The following is a 22101-nucleotide window of genomic DNA, read 5'->3' as shown; positions in this document are numbered from 1 at the left end:
AGGGGCTTTTCCTCACATAAATACCTTGGTGTTTTTGACAGGAGACCCATTTTGAATTCCTCTAGTGACCAGGTTGTGTGGGGTGTTCGGATTGGCTTGGCCTGTCACTACCTGTGTGATCACAGCATTTCCCATTAGAGATCCTGTCATTTTGGCTGAACAGACTGATCAGCACCATCAGGGGGCGATGTTGCATGACTCAAGCTACATTCACTCAGACGCAGCCTTTTCGTTGAGCCGTGCCTCTGTTCTACAGTATATCATGCCTTATAAAACACATAAACCCATTAAAAAAAGCAAAGGGTCATGCAGAGTTTAAAGGAAAACATAAATCAAAGAGAGTCAAATAAAGTTAAAATAATTAGCATAAAAAGACAAACCTACATTACTGGAAAAAAATCCAATGTAATAAAATATATGGCGTGCATTGAAACTCAAATGTACTTTTCTGATCTGCTTTTAAATAAATACCGTCATCACTCAGGCAGTAATATTACTGTAGCCATTACTAAATATTACTAAAGCAAGGAATTTAAAGCATTTAATGTTCTAATTTATCAGTTTAACAGGAAAGGAGTACAGATTACCTTCTGAGAAGCCCTGGGAGGAGGATACGTGTGCCGTCGGCCTAAAAAAAAAGGAACAAACCGCTCTCAGTAGTTGGAGTTGGGGTCAACTCTGAGAAACAGGATGAGGAGGCCCCAGCATTATGTTAAAAAAGACTCACGTCTCCGTCTGCAGCAGACGACACAGAGGATGATGAGAGCGATGATGATGATGAGGAGGAGGAAACCGCAGGGGATTCCGATAGCGAGGCCCAGGATTGCCGCCTTGCTCAGTCCCTGGACTGGAACAGGAAGCGAATAAGACTTTGGAATAAAGGAAATTCTTCATGTACGATTATTCATGGCCAAAAATATTGGCGCCCCCTGCATTTATGTCAGAAGATGCACCACTTGATGCAATTACAAAAGCTTTGGCATTGTCATATATTTATTTCTCTTATTGACAATGCAAGAACATAAAAAGGCAGAGGAAAAAACGATTCTGAGACATTCCACAGGAAACGTCAAAAAAACGGCGTGTATATCATATCGTACAAGGATCTGCATCCTGATTTATGATCACTGACAGGTACAACAGCATTTCAGAGAAAGGTCTCCTGAAGTGGGCAGGGGAGCATGGAGGCGTTTGGGCAGGATGAGCGCAGAAATGTCATTACATACACAAGATAAATAAGCCTTATTTACTGTAGACACCTCAGGCCTCGTTTGTCTTATGTGAACTGCTTAGAGTAAACAGCATGAAATGAAAAAAACGGAATACGCATAAAAAATTCAGATTTATCAAATTTGACGTACGCACATATGTATTCAATTCCCCCTTGATAAATACAAATTATTCTGTAAATTTACGTTCCTCCACAAGCCTGAGCCCATATATTTTTCATACTCATATAATATGCAAATCAAGCATCATTATAAAATCCGACAATAGCGACTGTAACAAAAAAAATACTAAGAAGAGGAACAGAATGTTTTATAAAACGTAGATTTTGCACAGTCGTTTCTAGCCATTTCCTGCACTTCCGTCTTGCACTTTCGGACTGGATGCCAAACTGGTTTTTGTTGTCTGACTACTTGTGCTTTTTGCAGAAGGTGGAAATTTCAGGCCCAGAAAGTTAAAATCCAGTCCAGGATTTTGCTTCAACCAAGCAGCTGAGTTACTCTGTGACTGTGACTCTTTGTGCTCAAATGGTTGGTTGAAACAAAATCTTGGGCTGGATTTTTACTTTTTGACTTGAAGCGCACAAAGCCACTGTAACTGTATCCATCGGGGGCAAACGCACATCTTCGCCATTGAACTTACGTGCGTATGGCATGTATAATAGGAGATGCCTATTGTGCGGCGCTGTCTATGACATTCGCGTGACTATCGGCTGTTTCTATACGTGGATCCATGCATGCGCATGTCTGACGCTTAATTGTCATGTAATGCAACTAGTGTCAATGATCAATCATCATCATCAATTTTCATGGGAAGAGGTGGCAAGATGTTATCCAAGAGAAATGCATAGTCTTTACATGGATAAATAGAAAATCAGTAAATCCTACTCCCCATTTTTAGATTTACCCTTTTCCAGTTGAAGGCGCGAGTCGATGGTAGGAAATGTCGGCATGCACACGGTCATTTCACTGCTTTCCAGTGGTACTTTATGCTTATGAATTGTTCTGCACTGTAGTCTATTCACCATATACTGAACATGTTTATTGCTTTTTTGTTATTCGTTCCTATATTGGACTATGTTATCTTGCACTGTCTTGCCCTGCATCGTTTGTCCTATCCTGTCCCCTGATGCCCTACCCTGCAATTGTAGAATTAGAATTTCATTGTGTTCATTTGAAAAACATGGACCATAAAACTTCTCTTTGAAACTGTGTGTGAGTCTGTTGTTCGGTTATTTGCTCAGTTCCTGGCCTGGAACAAGAAGCATTTAAGATTCTGAGGTAAGGGAAATATCATATTATACCAAGATTATTAATATTATGGAATAAAGAAAATGATACTGAAGTAAACGAAAAAAAAAACTAAACTGAAATTAAAACAGATTTGTAGTTTCTGTTCTTAACTTATAAGTTGAAAATCCTTCATATAGCCAACTAGCTACCAGATGTTTTTCCTATAAATAATCAATGGTGAATTACATATGTTATCATACTCATATCTGCATCCTGGTTCCTGATCTCTAACAGGTTCAACGATGTTATAGAGAAGGGGCTCCTTCTGAACTGGGTGAGGGAGCATGGAGGCGTTTAGGCAGAATAAACACAGATATGTCATTATTAACTGGAGCTAAATAAGCCTTATTTACTGTGGATAGCTAGTTTACAAAAACCCTTCCCATTAAGGGCTTGTCACTGGCTGTCGGAAAGACCCACCTGGTCCGACACTGTAGTTTTGTGAAGGCGCCCCGATGACACTGCCTGCCAAGGGGACGATCCAGAACCAGTAGTTGGACTTGGGGTCAAGCCCAGAGATCTGTGTGCTCCGGGCGCTGCTTGGCATCACCGCTATGGTTTGTAAACCTCCTGTGTCTCGTTTTCTACGCCGATTCATTCCATTGCTGGGCTGGAGAGCAGGTCCCTCCATCTGGATACTAAAGCCTTTTCACAGTGGGGTGGAAACAGTGACTGAGCAATAGAACTCATGTCCTGTGCATTTATGACATTGATAATCAAGAAGCCAAATTTATTTATTTATACCAAATTAGATTGTCAATAATAAAAGAATTCTATCCTTTGCACATATTGCATAAAATCTACGTTTTCATGGGTTATTGCCATTTCTTCCTGTTGGATTACCTGTGAAGACAGAGGTGCGGGGGACATTCCAGGTCAGCGTTACCATGGTACCTGCTGCATTGGGGATAATGCTGGACTCTGAGATTGTGGGGCCTGTAGGGAGGAGAGCAGCAGTAAGGAGAAGATCCTGCTCCAGGTGCTGGAGGAGGCCACCAGAATCACGATGAAAGCTGCATTACGCTCGTGCTACACATCATCTTCCTACCTGTCAGCTGAATGCTGGTCTTTTGGCTTCCAAAAGGGTTGCTGCCATTGCAAGTGTAAGTGCTGAGGTCAGATGCGATCAAGTTCAACCCTGTGATGTTCAGCTGCGTGGTGTCACTGCTGATCTGATACGGCCCTCCGTTTGACAGGACCTGTGAGCCTTTGAACCAGGTGGTGCTGGCTGCTGGCACAGACCCGAGGGCACAGGTGATGGTGACCACCAGGTTCCCATTGCTCACCGTGCTGGAGACCGTGGGCAAGAAGCCTTGAGGGGCTTCTACAGTGAGCAGAACATGACTGTGTGTCAAACAGGGTACAGATACTCCCTGAAGTAACAAACCACTAAAAGCATACAGATGTACTTCCTTAAGTCTTTTACTGTTAGAAATCTGTCTCTATCACCCATTCTTATGAACAGACCATCATGATCTTATTGTTTTGTCCAGGATGTTATCAAGCTAAGGATGAGCTGAAATGCTGAGCTGATGCTTGATTATCATGTACTAGACCAAGAAAACCACAAGGGGGGGCTGACACCCAGGTGAATGTACTGTATTTCCTTAAATAGTGCCCAGGGCCTTCTCTTACCTAAGTCTCAGAAGTAACAGGCCTTAATTTGAGGCAGGCTTGTATTAGAGCAGTGCTTCTCAAACTTGGTCCTCGGGACCCACTGCCCTGCTTGTTCTCCAGCTATCCCTGCCCTGCACACTGCTGATTACCTGGATCAGCTGTGTTCAGTCAATCAGAAGCTGAAAGACAGCTGGGATTTGTGTGTGGGGCAGGGATAGCAGGAAAACAAGCAGGGCAGTGGGGCCCAAGGACCGAGATTGAGAACCTCTGGATTAGAGGCAGGCCTTTATTTACCTAAGCTAAGAGTTAAGAGATATTCTATATTTGAATGAATCAAACACCATCATTGTGGGCCCTGTACAACATACCAGCTACATTTGTCGGAAATATTCTCTTTAAAAAACAGTGGTTTATAGGAATGGAAGGCCACTGAAATTTTAAGAGCTGGTCAATGCCATGTACAGTAAGTCATACATACAAACAATTTCACTTCTGTGTTGTATGACCAGTAACATACTGTAAATATGCCCAGGTGTCACGACATAAAAAGAAAACAATTCATGAGTTGCTGCATATATCAACATTAACTGACATTACTTTTTTTAAAGAACAGTCAAATATCTAATAGCAAAGAGATTCATTTGCAAAATCTGAACCGAAAAACTAGGATATTACTTAAATATAAACACCGCAGCTAACCTTGATGAACCAAATTGTTAATGTGAGTTGTTTGACAGATAGAATAAGAATAATCTTGTATTTATTAATGTGCATTTCACCAAGGGGTGAAACTCGCTATTCGCAACAGCACATTTCCGCAGAGGCCCACTCAGCACACAACAATAAAAATTACATATATCTGCCACATATTTGATCCCTCATTTTAGATAAATCATGGGCAGATTTTATTAATTTGTTCCTTTGGTTTAGTTAAATCGTGGTCATGCTTTATTAGGCCTATAGTCTGCTTATTGCCAAATGCATCACTTTCAGTTAGGACATGGACAGAGATAGTTTAATCTAAATTTAGATTAAACTAAGGTAGGAATGAAATTGCCACCTGTTTTGTATAGTACGGGTTCGTCTCATAATTTAAAATAAAATGCCGTGTGTCGTATTGAACAAATATGGGATGCTATACGTCCCATATTCACGATTTAACCACCCCCAGGTATATTTTATCGTGAGGGAAGTCCTGTATTTATTCAGAAGTGGCAATCCTAGGTTAGAATGACCTACAAACCACATTCGCTGAAGCCAAGACGCTTTTGACACACGTGGTTAAATTACACACGGCTGACTAACGCTAAAAGACTTAAGTGCAAACCATGCTGGGATGAACTCCATCGTATGTACATCCTCAATTTAAACGTTAATCCGCAAAGGACGAGTGCAGACATTATCACAGTGGTTTGATAAATAAAACTGAATTTGCATTTTTGCCACAATGGATACAAGGTATTCTGAATAAAACCATCCACTAAACAAATTTAATGCAATCAAAGCACATTCTATGCTTCCCAGAATAATCTCCAGGCCCAACTGCAACCCAGCCCATGACAAACCAATGGATGTATAATGTATATTCAATGCTTATATTCCTGCCGACCATGCACTTACGAGCTGTCACACTGCAGCTTTGCGTCATGTTCATCTGAAAGGCAACGCAAGAGATTTCCTTTCCATTGAGATCTTGAGTTGCTGAGACTACAAGGCTTAGGCTCCCAATTTTAGTGGTATCACTCAGATATGGGAACGACAGCAGTGAACCATTGTCTCCTGGCGTCTGACAGGTGTACTGCAGATCTGCTTTTGCACTCTGAACTGAGCACACAGGTCCAGCTGTAGAGGATGAAAAATTCAATTCAATTTATTTTTATATAGCGCTTTTCACAACAAGGTTGCCCCAATGCGCTTTACAGGAGTGTGTTTTGGAACATCTCTGAGAATTACTGACCAAAACACAGGGCTATCAACTCTTATCCAACCCACTTCCTCATTTTTTGATTAGATGACATGTTTAAGAATAAATAAATAAATATCACATATTGTCATGCCCGGCTCGTCCGCTCCTCGTGTGTGTCACGCCCCCTGATTACCCACGTGTACTTCCCCGATTGTACCCAGCTGTGTCTAGTTACTTTGATTAGTCCTGTGTATTTAAGTCCTGGTCTCCCCGGTTTCCCTGGTCCATCATTGATGTTTGTACTCGTGAGCTGTTTCCCGGTCCCCGCCTCCTTTAATAAATCCCCGTTTACCCTGCTTACGCCTGCTCGCCTGCTTACTGCCCGCTCGCCTGCCAGCGCGTTCACCCACTTCCGGGACGATCGTGACACATATCTTGTATTTTCCAGCGCTTCATTTAATATCAGACCTAGAATGATGTGTCACCCCACCAGTACAGATTTTTGCACTTTAAATGTGAAATGGGGGCCAGTGGTACGGCCCAATGCATTAATAAGCCTCTCTGTGTCCCATAAAGGTGGTTATAACAAGTCGAGCTCTCCGATAAACATTCTACAGCTGACAGAGTCTTACAGACGTCACCTGCTGCAGTATGTCTGTCTGTAGTTGAACCAACATACGGCCTTTCAAAACATGGTGTAACAGTATGACGAAATCGCCGGCATCGCGCCCACAGTGCACACCAGCCGTGTCCTGTGCTGAACTCGGACAGGCTTCAACTCAACTTCCTGCTCAACCAGAATAAGCGGTTGGAAGACGGGCGTCTTCGGTTTTGGTGGGAATGTATGCAGTGTAATTCCTAAGCCAAGAATCATGCATTTCTTTATCTTTTTCTGCTTCATTGACCCCCCCCATTTTAAGTATTTAACTTTGACCATATCTGTCTACATTTTGTGTCTAGACTGTCTTCTGCCTGGTCCAATCGTTTGACTTCCGTGTTGTCAGATTGCTTCCATAAGTCATATGTAACTAAAACGGGTTAAAGAAGGCGTTTGTCTGGTTACGGTGTACAGCTGGAGACTGAGGCTTCAGGCATCGTCTGCTGCTTTTCAGGCTTTTGTTCTTGCAAACTGCTTAATTCAGACACCCAGCGATTTTTCACAATTACCACTGTAGATACAAACACCTCTGACACTTCAAGGTACAACAGTGGAATAAATATAAGTATCATACCTGTAAGGAAAAACTATTCTGCTCACACATCTGCACGCAAGCATCAAAAGTCAAGCGAATAATCGGCGAACCTCGGCCAACTTACCAAACACTCGAAGTGTGATATTGATAGCCTTTGGGCAAAAACCGATCTTTGTGATGTTCAAGGTGTAAGTGGCACTGTAATTCTGCGGCACGTTGCTGAAGACGAGCGATCCATTGGCCATCAGCGACACGACGCCCATGTAATTAGGGGCGATGGCTGGGGGTTTGGGGCTCGTCCAGGTCACGATAGGCAACGCGCCCACAGACCACTCTATTACAGGATTCTGGGCTCCAGTAATCAACACGTTCAGAGTCACGTTGCTACCAGCCTTGGCAATGACTGTGGGGGGGCTGTAGACTGAGAGACTGGAGTTGCACTCTGCAGAACATTAATAACAATTAAAAATAATGTTACTAATAATAAAATGTATTAACTCAGCTTTCATATACGCACACAAACACAGATTAAGTATATCTTTGTGGGGACTCTCCATTCATTCCCCTACCCAGCCCGAATGTTAAGCATAAGTAATCAAACAAAATACAAGTCTGTTGGCTATTATAGTGTTTTGATTGCATTCACAGATTTGTATAAAATCGAGCTTTCGCTTGTGAGGACTAAAAAAATTCAGGTCAAAATAACAGATTTTTATCACTTTATGGGGGGCATTTCTTCTGTACAAACAAAAACTTAATACGGAAAATATGGTGAGACTCTCTAGAAAATGCGCCAAGGGGGTGTCCAAGGACGACTGACATCACGGTTTTAAATGTCATGTCTCTCTGATCACTGAAATATCATCAGTGTTTCTGCAGCTGAGCAACCACCAAATTCATGTATATCTTTGTTGCATATGTGTTACAGCCTACGGAATTCATTTCAGGCATGCGCTTTTAATACCGCCCCGCCTCGCTCCACCTGGCAACGCGACCTGCCTGGCCACATGACCTCTATACACCGATACGAGTGGCATGCATGGGATCTACCCAGCGCTGTATGGATCGCGGGACCAGGGTTATGCTGTCCGGGGTGTTTCCGGCTTAGCATTACAGTAATGGCACGAGCTTGATGGATATGGCACAAGAAGACCAATCTGCATGCACTTCTGCTTTGGTAATACGCAGCAATGCATGGCACTTAATGTCATGAAGCCGAAATAGGTGCTTTGCCTTCTAATCTCTTTAAAACTGCATGTGAGTCTGTCAATCAGTCATTCCAGGTAACAAAAGAAAAAAATCCAACATTTGTTTGATGTTTGTCCAGCTGAATTGAGGGTTTTATGAGCAAGGCAGCAGGGGATTCCAGTACCAAGGCCCATCATGGTTGCCTGCTCCATCCCTGACTTAGACAGAAAGCACGTGAGTCTTTGAGATATAGGAAAATTCCTTATGCATCATATTATACTCGTGTCTGCATCCTGGTTCCTGATCTCTAACAGGTTCAACGATGTTATAGAGAAAGGGCTCCTTCTGAACAGAATAAACACAGATATGTCATTATTAACTGGGCCTAAATAAGCCTTATTTACTGTGGATACCTGGTTTACAAAAACCCTTCCTATTAAAGGCTTGTCATTGGCCGAATCCTCAAAGTCTGAAAGGCCCACCTGGTCCGACACTGTAGTTTTGTGAAGGCGGCCCGATGACACTGCCTGCCAAGGGGACGATCCAGAACCAGTAGTTGGACTTGGGGTTAAGCCCAGAGATCTGTTTGCTCCGGGCGCTGCTTGGCATCACCGCTATAGTTTGTAAACCTCCTGTAGTCTGGTTTGTTCCATTGCTGGGCTGGAGAGCAGGTCCCTCCATCTGGATATTAAAGCCTTTTCACAGAGGGGTGGAAATAGTGACTGAGCAATAGAACTCATGTCCTGTGCATTTATGACATTGATAGTCAACAAGCCATTTTATACCCAATTAGATTATTAGAGTTACTTATAATAAGTAATTCTCTTCTTTATGCATATTTTCATCAGTCCCATTTGATTCTGACATTGCCATTTCTTCCTGTTGGATTACCTGTGAAGACAGAGGTGAGGGGGGCATTCCAGGTCAGCGTTACCATGGTACCTGCTGCATTGGAGATAAGGCTGGAATTTGAGATTGTGGGGCCTGCAGGGAGGAGAGCAGCAGTAAGGAGAAGATCCTGCTCCAGGTGCTGGAGGAGGCCACCAGAATCACGATGAATCTGCGTTTTACTCCTGTTACAGAAGCTCTTCCTACCTATCAGTGGAATGCTGTTCTTTTGGCTTCCAAGAGGGTTGCTGCCGTTGCAGGTATAAGTGCTGAGGTCAGACGTGGTCAGGTTGAAGCTGGTGATGTTCAGCTGCGTGGTGTCACTGCTGATCTGATACTGCCCTCCGTTTGACAGGACCTGAGAGCCTTTGGACCAGGTGATGCTGGCTGCTGGCACAGACCCGATGGCACAGGTGATGGTGACCACCAGGTTCCCATTGCTCACCGTGCTGGAGACCGTAGACGCAACACCTTGAGGGGCTTCTACAGTGAGCAGAACATGACTGTGTGTCAAAGAGGGTACAGATACTCTCTGAAGTAACAAACCACTAAAAGCATACAGATGTACTTCCTCTATCCCTTTACTGTTAGAAATCTGTCTCTATCGCCCATTTTTATGAACAGACCATCTCGATCCTAATGTTTTGTCCAGGATGTTATCAAGCTGAGGCTGAGCTAAAACACTGAGCTGATGCTTGACTATAATGAACTAGGCTAAGAAAACCACAAGGGGGGAGGGGGGGGCTGACACCCAGATGAATGTATATGCTTGTTAAGTTTAACACCACGCAAGACAGAGAAATAGTTTCTGGGGCCTGCTGGTCCAACCAAACCACAATGGCTGAACCAGTAACACAGGTCATCATAAATTCTTTCTTCCTCAAGACATTGTTAATAGTGAAAAAGGAGTCAAACTCCTTTAATTCAGTGATGAGTGTGCCTATTCCTATTCTAATTCAGAAGGAATTATTGGTAAATCATTTTCGGCGCGGTGCTCACAATGAAACTGGGCTGGCGTCATTGGGGGTGGGGGGAACATTTGCAGTCCATGCCACCTCAAATGAGCCATTATGCCCCCCAGCGCCACCCATTAAGAACAGTCTTTTATTTCAGTTTTATTTTTTAACAAAGGCATTCATCCTAAAACAAGTGAGCTGATTTGCTGTTCTCCCCCAGGAGGATACGTAGCTATGGATCATCACTTCATCCAATACTTTGGCCCCCCGCCATCAAAAACTCTTACCTTCACCTAGAGCTGGCTAGTATATCTAGTTTTTACAGTATATCTATGTATTTTCAAAACAAGATATAAGAGGACACAGTACCTTTCATACTGATATGCTTTTATTGTACATTAAAATTGGAGCTGTATTAAAGTTTTATTTTTTAAACAGATGCCATTAATTTTCCTTCCTGGTTGTAAACAAAGCGAGAACCTCGGTCAGGATGTTGCACCGACTCCCAAAATCTACAGCTAAAATCAAAATATCCAGTTAGCAGCATCTCAAGGGCAAGACGATGGAAGGAAAAGGAGGGAAGGTGTTATATGGCTAATTACATTTTAAAACATTGACAAACAGCAGACCGGTTAAAAAACATCTTTATGATTATGATTGATAAGTAAAATCGAGGTTCTTTCTAGTTATTAAACGCACTTTAAATATGTTGTCAGGCTTCTGTTTTTAGAGCCATTTGCCAAATAGGTTTTAGACCAATTTTATGTTTTTTTGTTCATAAATATTCATCTTCTGTTTTTGTCTATTTCATAAACTGACTAAAAATGCTGCTGTAGACATACTGGACTGAATGGGCCATGTTGAAGCTGCCTTATTGCACCGATGCAACACAGAATCAGGCATCATTTATTTTTGTCTTTATTTTGAGACGTTTGTTTGCAGTAATAAAAATGTCAGATTTCTGTTCTGCATAACCATTTTACCTTTGTGATATCTGGCTTACATTTGCCTTAGGGCCAGTATGTTAGAAATATCAGGCACTTGTTTCTACTCAAGAATTTCTGGAATGTCCTTGAGCAGGTTTGAAGCTGACACAGTCCTTTGGGTTTCTGTTATGTATGTGCATTTGCCCCGTGTGAAATATAGCTAAATTTCACCTTGGGGGGACTTTGGTAGCAGACTTTTGCCTGCATTTATTTGAAAAATCGGACACTTGTTTCTATTTAAGATCAGTTGGTGCAACGTATTTAGGTAGCAATGAAGCTGACACAATGTTCACTGAAGCTAGGAAGCCTTTTGGCACACGTAGTTAAGTAACACACAGCTGACTAACGCTAAAAGACTTCAGTGCAAAGTATGCGGAGATGAACTTCATCTGCGCTCTTGCAGTTTAGATTGTCACAGTAAACAGGATGTGTGCTTAAATTAAAAGTACATAGATCGCTGTGGTTTCATAAATAAAGCAGTACTATTGACATGGTACGCCAATCCGGTTTGAATGATGGTTAAACGGTAAATACCTCACATTTTAAATGAGAAGTTACATAATGAACATGAAGAGACACATACAGTAAAGCTCAATTTGCCTTCGCAACTGTGCACTTAAAAATGCAAAATGTATGGCGTGCATTCAGTACACATGTGACTTGCATCCCAGTGGCTTGGGTCGCATCTAAGAAAAATACTTCATGATTGGGGGAAGAAAGCAATTCTACTAATAGATGCCTTTTAGGCTAATAAATGTGTCATTAGCAACAAACTTGTAAGCCAAATATGCAGTAACCGTGGTAAAAGCGGATCCGCCCACTGCAAGCCAAATATGCAGTAACCGTGGTAAAAGCGGATCCGTCCACTGCAAGCCAAATATGCAGTAACCGTGGTAAAAGCGGCTCCATCCACTGCAAGCTGTGCATTTTACATTTATAAACATGCTGCTGTTCACCTCCCCTGCTGTGTCTTTAAAAACATACAATGCCAGACTTTCCATGGATTAACCCCGACTTAATGTACCTTCTGTGCTACTCACAGTATGCTTCAGGCCTAACTGCTACCCTGCCCACAATAACGGATAGGAAGAGGTACGGATGTATGTGTGAAGTACACTCCTGCTTACATTCCTGCCGACCATGCACTTACCAGCTGTCACGCTGCAGCTTTGCGTGATGTTGATCTGCTTGGCAACACAAAATATTGGGCTTCCATTGAGATTTTTACTTGCTGGGACTACAAGGCTTAAGCTCCCACTCATAGTGAGGGTCTGGTTCAGATCTGGGAAGGACAGCATTGAAATGGCGTCTCCTGGCGTCTGACAGGTGTAATTCAGATTTGTATTTGCGCTCTGAATCAAGCACACAGGTTGGGCTGTAGAGGAAGAAGAAGAAACTCTCAGAAATACTCATGCTTTGATTAGGTGAGGTAATAAACTGATTAAAATGCAACCCCCCCCCCCCACCTCGTTAATCGGGTCCAGATCCAAATCCTTGTTTTTGCCTATATTTATATTCATATCAGCCTAGGAAAAATGTGTCACCCCACCAGCATGGATTTCTGCACTTTCAATACAAGAGGACAGAACTGTGATACTCCTCCCAAAAAATGCCACTTCGCTGCTCTCTTTAATTACACTTATAATGTTACAAGTCAATTAAATTTCACTATAACACATGCATATTACAAAATTAGTATTATATTTCAAGTTAGGGTTAGCTGTATATTTTGTAAATATTACACATAACCAGGGCTGTAATGGTAAACGCATTCGTCATGTACTGTAACTATTTCACATGTATCTTCATATTACAAATTACTGGATTATTTGGACAAAATACACAATTTAACATTAAAACATATGAAAATTCTGAGGAATACAAGAAAAGCACAAGAATTTCTTCTGTTCTCCAAAACGTTACTGACACCCTTCTGCTTGCGGGCACCCCACCCATTCCATGTGTTTATTAAATTTCACCACCAGCTAAATTAATTAATTGAATTAGTTAAAAAAATAATGAGATATTGATTAGCTATACAAAGTGTGTTAGTGGTCGAGTCAAAAATCACATGGGTGTATTGTATTGTAAATAAAGGGGTGATTTTAGCAGGGGGTTTGAAATGGCTAAGCTAATACACTTTGACAAGCGTAACAGAATAGTTTACAACCAATATAAAGATAATTTAAACGTCATTCTATTTGGCTGCCTAAGACTTTTGCACAGTACTGTACTTACCAAAGACTTGGAGAGTGATTTTGCCGGTCGCTTTTATAACACCAGACTTCGTGATGCTCACGGTGTAAGTGGCACTGTAATTCTTCTGCACGTTGCTGAAGACGAGCGATCCATTGGGCATCAGCGACACGACACCCAAGTAATTAGGGGCGATTTCTGGGGGACTGGGGCTACTCCAGGTCACGATAGTCAACGCGTCCACATACCACTCTATTAAGGGATTCTGGGCTCCAGCGAAGGACACGTTCAGAATCACATTGCTACCAGCCTTGGCAATGACCGTCGGGGGGCTCTGGACTGTGAGACTGAGGGCGCAATCTGCAGAATCTGTGGGGCATTAATAACCATTCATTAAAATTAATATTACTAGCAATAAAATGTAAAAACTCATCTTTCACACACAGACTTACACCCATACATACGCAAATTAGTCATTGGGATTAGTCACGTGTAGATTTTTCATGTTCACAATATATTAATCATCCCCAAGGGATACTAAAAGACTGCCAGATGGTTTTTTACCATCCAATACACCCCCCATTAAATATCCTGAATGTAAGCCAGACTTCTAAGATTCACTAACAGATTTTTCTTACCTGCCACCAGGAAAGCGATAAAGGATGCCCAGAAAACGCGCCGAAGGCTTCGTCCTCGGTCCACCGGCATCGCGGTTTTAAATGTCATGTTTCTCTAATCATTGAAATATCGTCTGTGTATCTGTAGCTCAGCTACCACCATCTTTACGCATACATTCGTTACGTATGTGCAATCGCCTACCGAGTTCACTTCAGACGGTTGTTAAAATGCCGCGTCGCCTCGTTCCACCTGGCAATGCGGCACTCACCTGCTTGGGCACATGATCTACATACCATACTAATAAAGGCGTGCATGGGATCTGCCCAGTGCTATAAGGATCGCGGAACCAGGGGGAGATTTCATAGACCTAGATTTCATGTTAACATGGGGGAAGAGAGTATATCGGGGTTAGAGGTATGATGTCATGACGCATTATATGGTACTTCTGTAGGACTTTGACGTCAGAGTGGGGCCTTAATCGCAGACCTGATTGTGATTTATCGATAGCTGAGTAAAGGTTTGGTTGTTTTCAACCTCTCTGCAAAAGTGGATGCAAGAATATTCCCATCATTATCATTTTAAGAAATAAAATGAATTAAAAATTTTAATTTTCTAATAATGTTTAGAACTTTTGCGATCACTATTTTATTCACATTAACCGAAAGATAAATTGCTTTATGATCACTTAATAATGATGGATCAATAGAGACCTTATTAATCTGTCCGTCTAATAAACTGGAAATCAACCAAAAAATCAATTCTTAATTATTCAGATCTTTCCTTATTCTCCCTGTCCGACATCAACGTTATAAAAGAGGCGTGTTTCCGACGGGGAGTGATGTTTTTCATGACGGAAACAATCGAACGCAGGATTTCTCTCCGAGTCAGAACTTGGATGAAATAAGGCTTCTGACTTGGCAACATGGCTTTACAATTCGAGTTATACTGCCGCCTGTTGGTCTGGCAGGCTCTTCACAGTGCGTTTTAACGTTATGATTTTTAATAATGGAGAAGAAAAAACACCGATTTTTAAAATACCCGTTTACATGTGGACAAGGCGTAAGTCTTCAATGAGTTAAGCTTTCATACAAAGCCACACCTTACTTTTTCTCTTTGCCGCTCTCGTCATATCTCTCTGCTTGCAGGTCTGTAATTGCATATCTGCCACCCAGGGGCACGTTTCCCACTTGTGCTTCTGGGAAACGTACCCCGGAGCAGGAGTTTAGACTAAGCCATTTTAATAGAGGATAGGGGTTCCCTAGGTGAAAACTGACAGAAAAAAACTTTAAATTACACGATGAGATAGATTTATTCTTTTTTTGTAATCCCAACATTGTATTATATGATATTTAGTGCTGTCCCAAACGATTATTCTTTAAATGATTAATCTAGCGATAATTTTTTTCGATTATTCGACTAATCTAACAACTAATTTTTCGATTAATCTGAATCATAAGTCATAAAGGGAATCATAAGGGAATAAAAAGTCAGACCCCGGTATGGCTCGGAAACCTCCCGTGTCCCGTTTTCTACGCCGGTTCGTTCCATTGTTGGGCTGGAGATCTGGATATTAAAGCCTTTTCACAGCGGGGTGGAAATAGTGGCTGATCAATAGAACTCATCCCCTGTGCATTTATGATTTTGGTACTAAAGAACCCATTTCACACCTAACTGGATTATTAATAATGAAAGAATTCTCTCCTTTGTACATATATTATCATGCGACCTCCATTTCATCAGTCCCATTTGGTTCTCACATTCTCATTTCTTCATCCAATTAGAGTATAAATAATTTAGTTAGAAACTCCCCTGATCAATATACCTTTTTCCGCCTCGTTTTAATTTCTGAATAATATAAAATATATAGAGCTGAATTAAATTGTAAACCGATCCATCCATCCATGGTCGTTAAGTGGTAAAATATATAGGTTTCTCATAGTTTTTGATTTTAAAAGTAATCTGACTGTGATTCTATAGTAGTGTACAATAGGCTACAGGGTTGCAGTAATCCGTCCCTGATCAGGGGGTTAGAGTTAGGATTACGATTAGGGTTAATTTAAGCAGTAACGTTAATGTGCATATAAATACCATTAGCTCGCATGTATCCATGACATGAGTGGGACAGAACACAACAGAGGGGTGACACACACACGCTAACATGTATGCGATCCCACGCTATATCGCGATCCACGATGCATCGCAGTTCTCTGCCTATCGCGCACCTTGTTTGTGCTCCGATTGTTGTGAGCAAACTTTTTGTGAACTTTTTGGTTTGTTATAAGCCCTACAATTTAAGGCTTGAACTATAAAAAAATGTTTATTAATACGATATTTCTATATCGCAGATTTTTACCTATCGCCTTTCAAGCGTGTGGGAGGGGTATTTTAAGGCTTCGACTATTCTATGTAGCGAATCTGGGATGTAACTTCCGCGATATAGCGGGGGATCACTGCATTTTCAGAAGCTGAGATTTACATTTTAGATTCAGAGGTGAAGTACACAGATGTGTATTAGTGAAATTAAAAAACTAATAAGTCATATGTTTTTGTACAGCATATTTCAGGCACAAACGTATTGTGTTGTATATGAAAAGATATTTTGACACTTTCAATCACTCTGATTGCCTGTGAGAAAAGCTTCTCTAGCCTTAAATTTGTTAAGAACGAGCTACGAAGCTCCCTGACCTCCTCGGGAGCACTTGGAGGCCTTCGTGCTAATGTGCACAGCGAAGGAAATCCTTATGCTGATAGAAAATGAGACGTAATAAACAAAGTTGCAGAGACCAGTACGCTACTCAGCTGGCTGTTACCGTTATAGATGACTACTGTTACAGATATTAGGTTATTGTTGTTTAAACCATGTATAGGTAAAAATTTGTATAGTAGTGCAACATGCCTCACATGTGAAGAACCACCTGTGTTTCGTTCATATTTGAAAAATGCAAATAAAACCAGTGAATAATAAGAAGTGAAGTATTGCCTCATTTAGGGCGGCATGGTGGTGCAGTGGTTAGCACTGTTGCCTCACACCTCTGGGACCCGGGTTAGAGTCTCCGACTCTATGGCTGTCCTAAACACTGCAGGGTAACTGCAGCTGTGATAATATGCAAGGCCCATATTGCAAAAGATGACCCAATTTAACGGTCAATATGGGTGTAGCTTCTGTCTATATCCTCGTGAACAAGTTGTAAAGGACAATGGAACAATGAGGTCTTATCCTTACGAAGTTGTTACAAAGGGAGACTATGATTCAATTGTCACTAATGCAAGAGAAGCTCTAAATACTACAAAGCCTGTTCTGTTTTTTGGTGTAGACAGGTATTAGACAGGTATTAATACCAACTTTTGGTATTTACATGTCTGGTTAATATTCCACATTTTGATGTGATATCCGGTATGCCTCCTGACCACATGCATTGCGTGTATCTTGGTGTTGCGAAACAGATGGCAGGTCTGTGGTTTGATATCCAAAACCACGAGAAACTATTCTATATTGGAAAGAGAATGGCTGAAATTGGGCAGCAGTTTCTGACAATCAAGCCTCCATGTAATGTAACTAGGGTCCCTACAGTACAGACGGGTTTGGAAGGCCAGTGAATGGCAAAACTGGCTTTAGTTTTACAGTATTTTTTATGCTGAAAGGTGTTTTACCACAAACATGTGATAGGCATTAGTTAATCTTGGTCACATTCATGTTTTTGTTATGCAAAGACATTATCACTGAAGACGAGGTTAAAAGATGTGTAAAACCTTATGGTGGACTTTATATGCCAACGAAAATGTTACATTTAATGTCCCTTTATGTCTTCACTTACCTTACTCAGTGTACAACTGACGACCTCTTTGGGCTCATTCAGGATACATATTTGAGTCATTTAATGGTGAGATACTAAAAATGTTCCACAGAACCCAGGGTGTCCCTTTTCAGATAATGAAACAATTCAGTCTGAGACAGGCATTACCACTTCTGAGTAAAGATACTCTGAGAAGTGCAACAAAAGAGTGCAGAGTTGTTTGACAGATTAACTACTCAAAAGAAATTGAGAAGATTTAAGAAAGCAACAGCTATGGTTGCCGCTGTTGGGATGCATTATTTATGAACATCTACAAGGCAGGAAGAGCTTGCTCTTAGAGAACATGCATCAGTTACACCAGACACAGATGTTCAGATATTTAATAGTTCTTGTGAATGGGCAAATGTCATAGGGAAAACTGTATTATTTAAAAATCTGTGATTGCAATGAAAGAACTAGAGATGCAAAAACTCTTGTATTTTGCTTGGTTACTTATGGTTTATGGTTAGGGCAGGGTGGGGGGTTAAGGTTGTCATATTTAGCATTAGTATTTTTCCCATAGAAATGAATGACAGGTCTCCATAAAGATTTGTTTACCTGACTGTGTGTGTGTGTGTGTGTGTGTGTGTGTGTGTGTGTGTGTGTGTGTGTGTGTGTGTGTGTGTGCCATTATTTCTGACAGTTCATTGAAATAACATTCCCTCACTAAAAAAAATCCCCTCTATCTCACTCCCATACCTTTTCTGTCGAGGCCAAAAATGCTTGAAAATAATCTTTTCTTTGCTCTGGTACATTGATGTTTTCCTTTTAATGAAAACAACATAGAAATCACTATTGCGTAAAACGTCACGTTAAATAAACTTTGCACAATAATTAAGACTCATCACGTCTGTGCGAAAAATTAATTTCATAACACCTTGTACCTTGGTTAACTCCCAACTGAGAGATGTTCATCCAGTAGGCCTGGTCACAGTGGTGGTATAAATTGAGGACAGGTGACAGGTGAGTACAGGAAACTCCAGACCAACGCAGCAGACAGAATGGCTTTGGCAGTGAAGAGTCTGCTCACCACAGCCTCCATATTTCTGGTCCTATGTCTCCTAACAAGTGACACGCGTGCAGGTGAGAATTATTTTACATTGTGTTACATTTCAGAATGCGTGTGTGTGACAAATGCTACATCTGCACTAATACGTTTTCGTTTAGAAACGCAAACATTTTCTTCCGATTTAGCCTTCCGTCCTCGCTAAGGCGGACACAACTTAATTATCTTGTGAGTACAAGTTATTATCTTGTGGAAACAAGTTATCTTGATAATAAGATAATAACTTGTGCACACAAGATAATGTACTATACATTCTCATGCGGACAGAATTCAGCTAATCAATTTTCACATTAGAATATCATACAATGACATTCCTGCAGCTCTTGTGTGGGGCGCCAGTGCGCGCTCATTTTCCTGTACAAAATACATTATGTGCCACAAAAGCATTATTTAATGACGAAATTTCGTTTTGTGGATGAAATCAATTTCGTGGTGCCTTTCGTGACTCCGCAAAAGACGAGATGAATTTTGTGGTTCTACAAAAGCATTGCGTGACTCGACAGAATCAGTTTCGTCCACAAAATGACTGCGCATCATTCGTGGCATATATTCCCCCTACAAAATGATTTACTATCACTCACAAAACTAATTTATTTAGTTGATGAAATGCATTTGTGAATGAAACGACTTTCTTCTGTCCATCAAATGTACGATGCTATTGTGAGTTCTGTGCACAAAATGAAACATTCCTTTTGATTTTGTGCACGAAAGAAAGTGAGGCTTTTATGCTTTCGTGGACAATAAGTTATATGATTAAGAGTCTCTCTCTGTGGACGAAACACAGCAAGTTATTTATCACAAGAATTAAGAATGTTTTCAGATGGAGGACGGGACGTACATGACCTTCGCTACCTTTGAAATGTTCTTTTGCTTAATTTTATGCAGCTAAATGGGGTTTGTGTATATTGTACGCTGTTTGCAAGCAACGAAAACTCAACGAATTTACCGATCGATGCTTACTTTAGATAAATTACAGTAAGACAAGAGTGCAGTGAAACTGAGGGGAAGAGAGTGAATAAAACACGCGAACGTTTTGCCCAGGGGCCCACACAACCCAAAATCCGTCCCCGAGTAAGAGCTAAATATAATACGTGCATTTAAACATATGGTTGTGTGTGCGAGTAATCAACAGTCAAAATCGAACTTTATTACAAATCAATGTCAAAATAAATTATTCAAAATATATACTTCACCACATCTAGATTTATTTAGAAAGAAATTGGTTAGAGAAAAAATGTGCAAATGACACGTACATGTTAGAGCTTCTAGAAACAAATAAAATGTAAAGTTGGTAAGTGTGTCAGGGAAACCAGAACAGAAAGGCACGGATCTAGAGATGCAAGCCAAAACACGCTTTATTTGCGCTATCAGCCAAGCTAAGGCACCAGAAGGAAAAGGCGAAAGGCAAGGTCGAGGGACAGGCAGGCAAGTCGTAAACCGGGGAAGCAATCCGACACAGAGGCACGGGACAGGACCACACAGGGGCACGGGGACGGGACCACACAGGGGCACGGGACCACACAGGGGCACGGGGACGAGACGTGCCGGGCTCAGCGGGGAAATCGGGTCAGGTACGGGAGCGGGTCTGGAACGGGAAGGAAAAACAGATAAGGTGAAAACACGGGGCAAACAGATCAGGTTAGGAATTCGGGCAAGACGAGAGACAAGCCAGTGCTCGGCAAGGCTAGAAATCTTTAGCGCAGTGCTTCGCGTTTGGCTGCTGCGACTTGGCTCTTTTTATCCACCCTCTCGTTAAGCATAATACTCTACAGCTTGTGGTGCCCGCCTGTGTGGGCGTGACAAGTGCACCTGCATCTAGTTTGAATGCAAAAGTTTATAGCAAATTCTGTGACTCTAGAGGTGCTGCTACACATGTTGTTGGAAATTAATGTTTTAGTGATCCAAGTGTATCTATAGCTTCTGAAAAAGCAACAAACGTGCTGAGCGATTCTTTAAACAGACGTGTTTACAGTGTATAGACAACCTCGTTGGGACGAGTGGTAGCCCTATTCTTAATGGTTAATTCTGAATTATTCTTACACAACATGATGCATCACAAAATTGGCTGCATCAAGCGATTTGGTAACAGTTGTGCAAGAGTCTGAATGTGATCAGTTTCAGAAAGTAAGACACTACGAATCAGAAATATCGTGTTGTTTTCAAAAATTACCTATTTCCATGAAATTTGCCATTATCTACAATATAAAAATATAAAGAGATAACTTTGAATAAGTCAACGAAAATTAATAAAACTAAAAGCGAATAAACGTTGAAATTATACACAACACTGGTTATGTGTTTTGGAATTCATTTATGAGATATGCCTATTCTCCTATTGTCACGATCGCGGGCGTGCTGAGCGGCGATCGTGCGGGTTGGCAAACAGGCAGGTATCGGGGCGAAATTGGGGTTTATTGCGGAACGGGGACTTGGAACAGGAAACAAGACTACCACACTGACCATCACCAAACCACAATAAGCTACAATGACGGACAAGGGGAACAGGTCAGACCAGGACTTAAATACACAAAGACTAATCAAAGGAAGCGGACACAGCAGGAAACGATCAGGGTAGTACACGTGGGTAATCAGGGGGCGTGGCACACACGAGGAGCGGACGAGCCGGGCATGACACCTATCCTCCTTCATATTTTGCAAACGTTGATTGCTGATCACGTCAATTAAACCTACTCCAGATTGTATCAGGTTTTTGGAGGCTGATCAACTGTTTGTATATATTTAAAACGTGGTTGTTTTTCATTTTAATTGTGCACAAATTATTACATTTTATTGCATTTTACAAATGCCACTTGAAATCAGAAACGAACTCAGAGAACAAAGACAAACGAAGTAAAAAAAAATAATAATTGCAATCTTTCAACAAAAAAAATGCAATCTTTCAACAAAAAGTTCAGAATGACATAACAATAAATTTTAAAGGTTTTTCGTTTAGTATAGTAGGACAGCACGTATATAGGCCAACTTTGCTGTCGTAGCGATGTGATTTTCTTGTAAAAGTATTGGGGCATTTATAAAGCAAGAAGGAGTTCATACATTTCACACAAACCCGTCTAGGAGTGATTTAAACAGCACGGATGATACTGCAAGGATGAAAACATGCAGTGTGAACAGTGC

At 41.3% G+C, this 22101-nt stretch overlaps 1 protein-coding gene across 7 annotated transcripts in view; it reads right to left on the bottom strand.

Annotated features, from left to right (window-relative positions):
* Positions 1–22101, bottom strand: part of LOC125749501 (V-set and immunoglobulin domain-containing protein 10-like) — a 66424-nt gene that overhangs the window by 823 nt on the left and 43500 nt on the right. For 3 of the 7 annotated variants that reach the window (XM_049026820.1, XM_049026817.1, XM_049026819.1), the window contains 13 exons: positions 13492–13818; positions 12404–12628; positions 9519–9794; positions 9315–9407; positions 8906–9118; positions 7360–7677; positions 5757–5978; positions 3568–3843; positions 3363–3455; positions 2940–3164; positions 728–847; positions 588–628; positions 25–111 (listed from right to left, as the gene is read on the bottom strand). In XM_049026820.1, coding sequence (XP_048882777.1) covers positions 25–111; positions 588–628; positions 728–847; positions 2940–3164; positions 3363–3455; positions 3568–3843; positions 5757–5978; positions 7360–7677; positions 8906–9118; positions 9315–9407; positions 9519–9794; positions 12404–12628; positions 13492–13818 — 2516 coding nt within the window. Of the gene's footprint in view, positions 1–24; positions 112–587; positions 629–727; positions 848–2939; positions 3165–3362; positions 3456–3567; positions 3844–5756; positions 5979–7359; positions 7678–8905; positions 9119–9314; positions 9408–9518; positions 9795–12403; positions 12629–13491; positions 13819–14087; positions 14603–22101 lie in introns of those variants that run through there. The other 4 variants (XM_049026818.1, XM_049026823.1, XM_049026822.1 and 1 more) reach the window with 4 other exon arrangements.

Source organism: Brienomyrus brachyistius, chromosome 9 (genome assembly GCF_023856365.1).
Source record: "Brienomyrus brachyistius isolate T26 chromosome 9, BBRACH_0.4, whole genome shotgun sequence".
NCBI lineage: Eukaryota > Metazoa > Chordata > Actinopteri > Osteoglossiformes > Mormyridae > Brienomyrus > Brienomyrus brachyistius.
The sequence above is the reverse complement of the archived record's forward strand: the minus strand, read 5'-3'. Positions and strand labels throughout refer to the sequence as shown.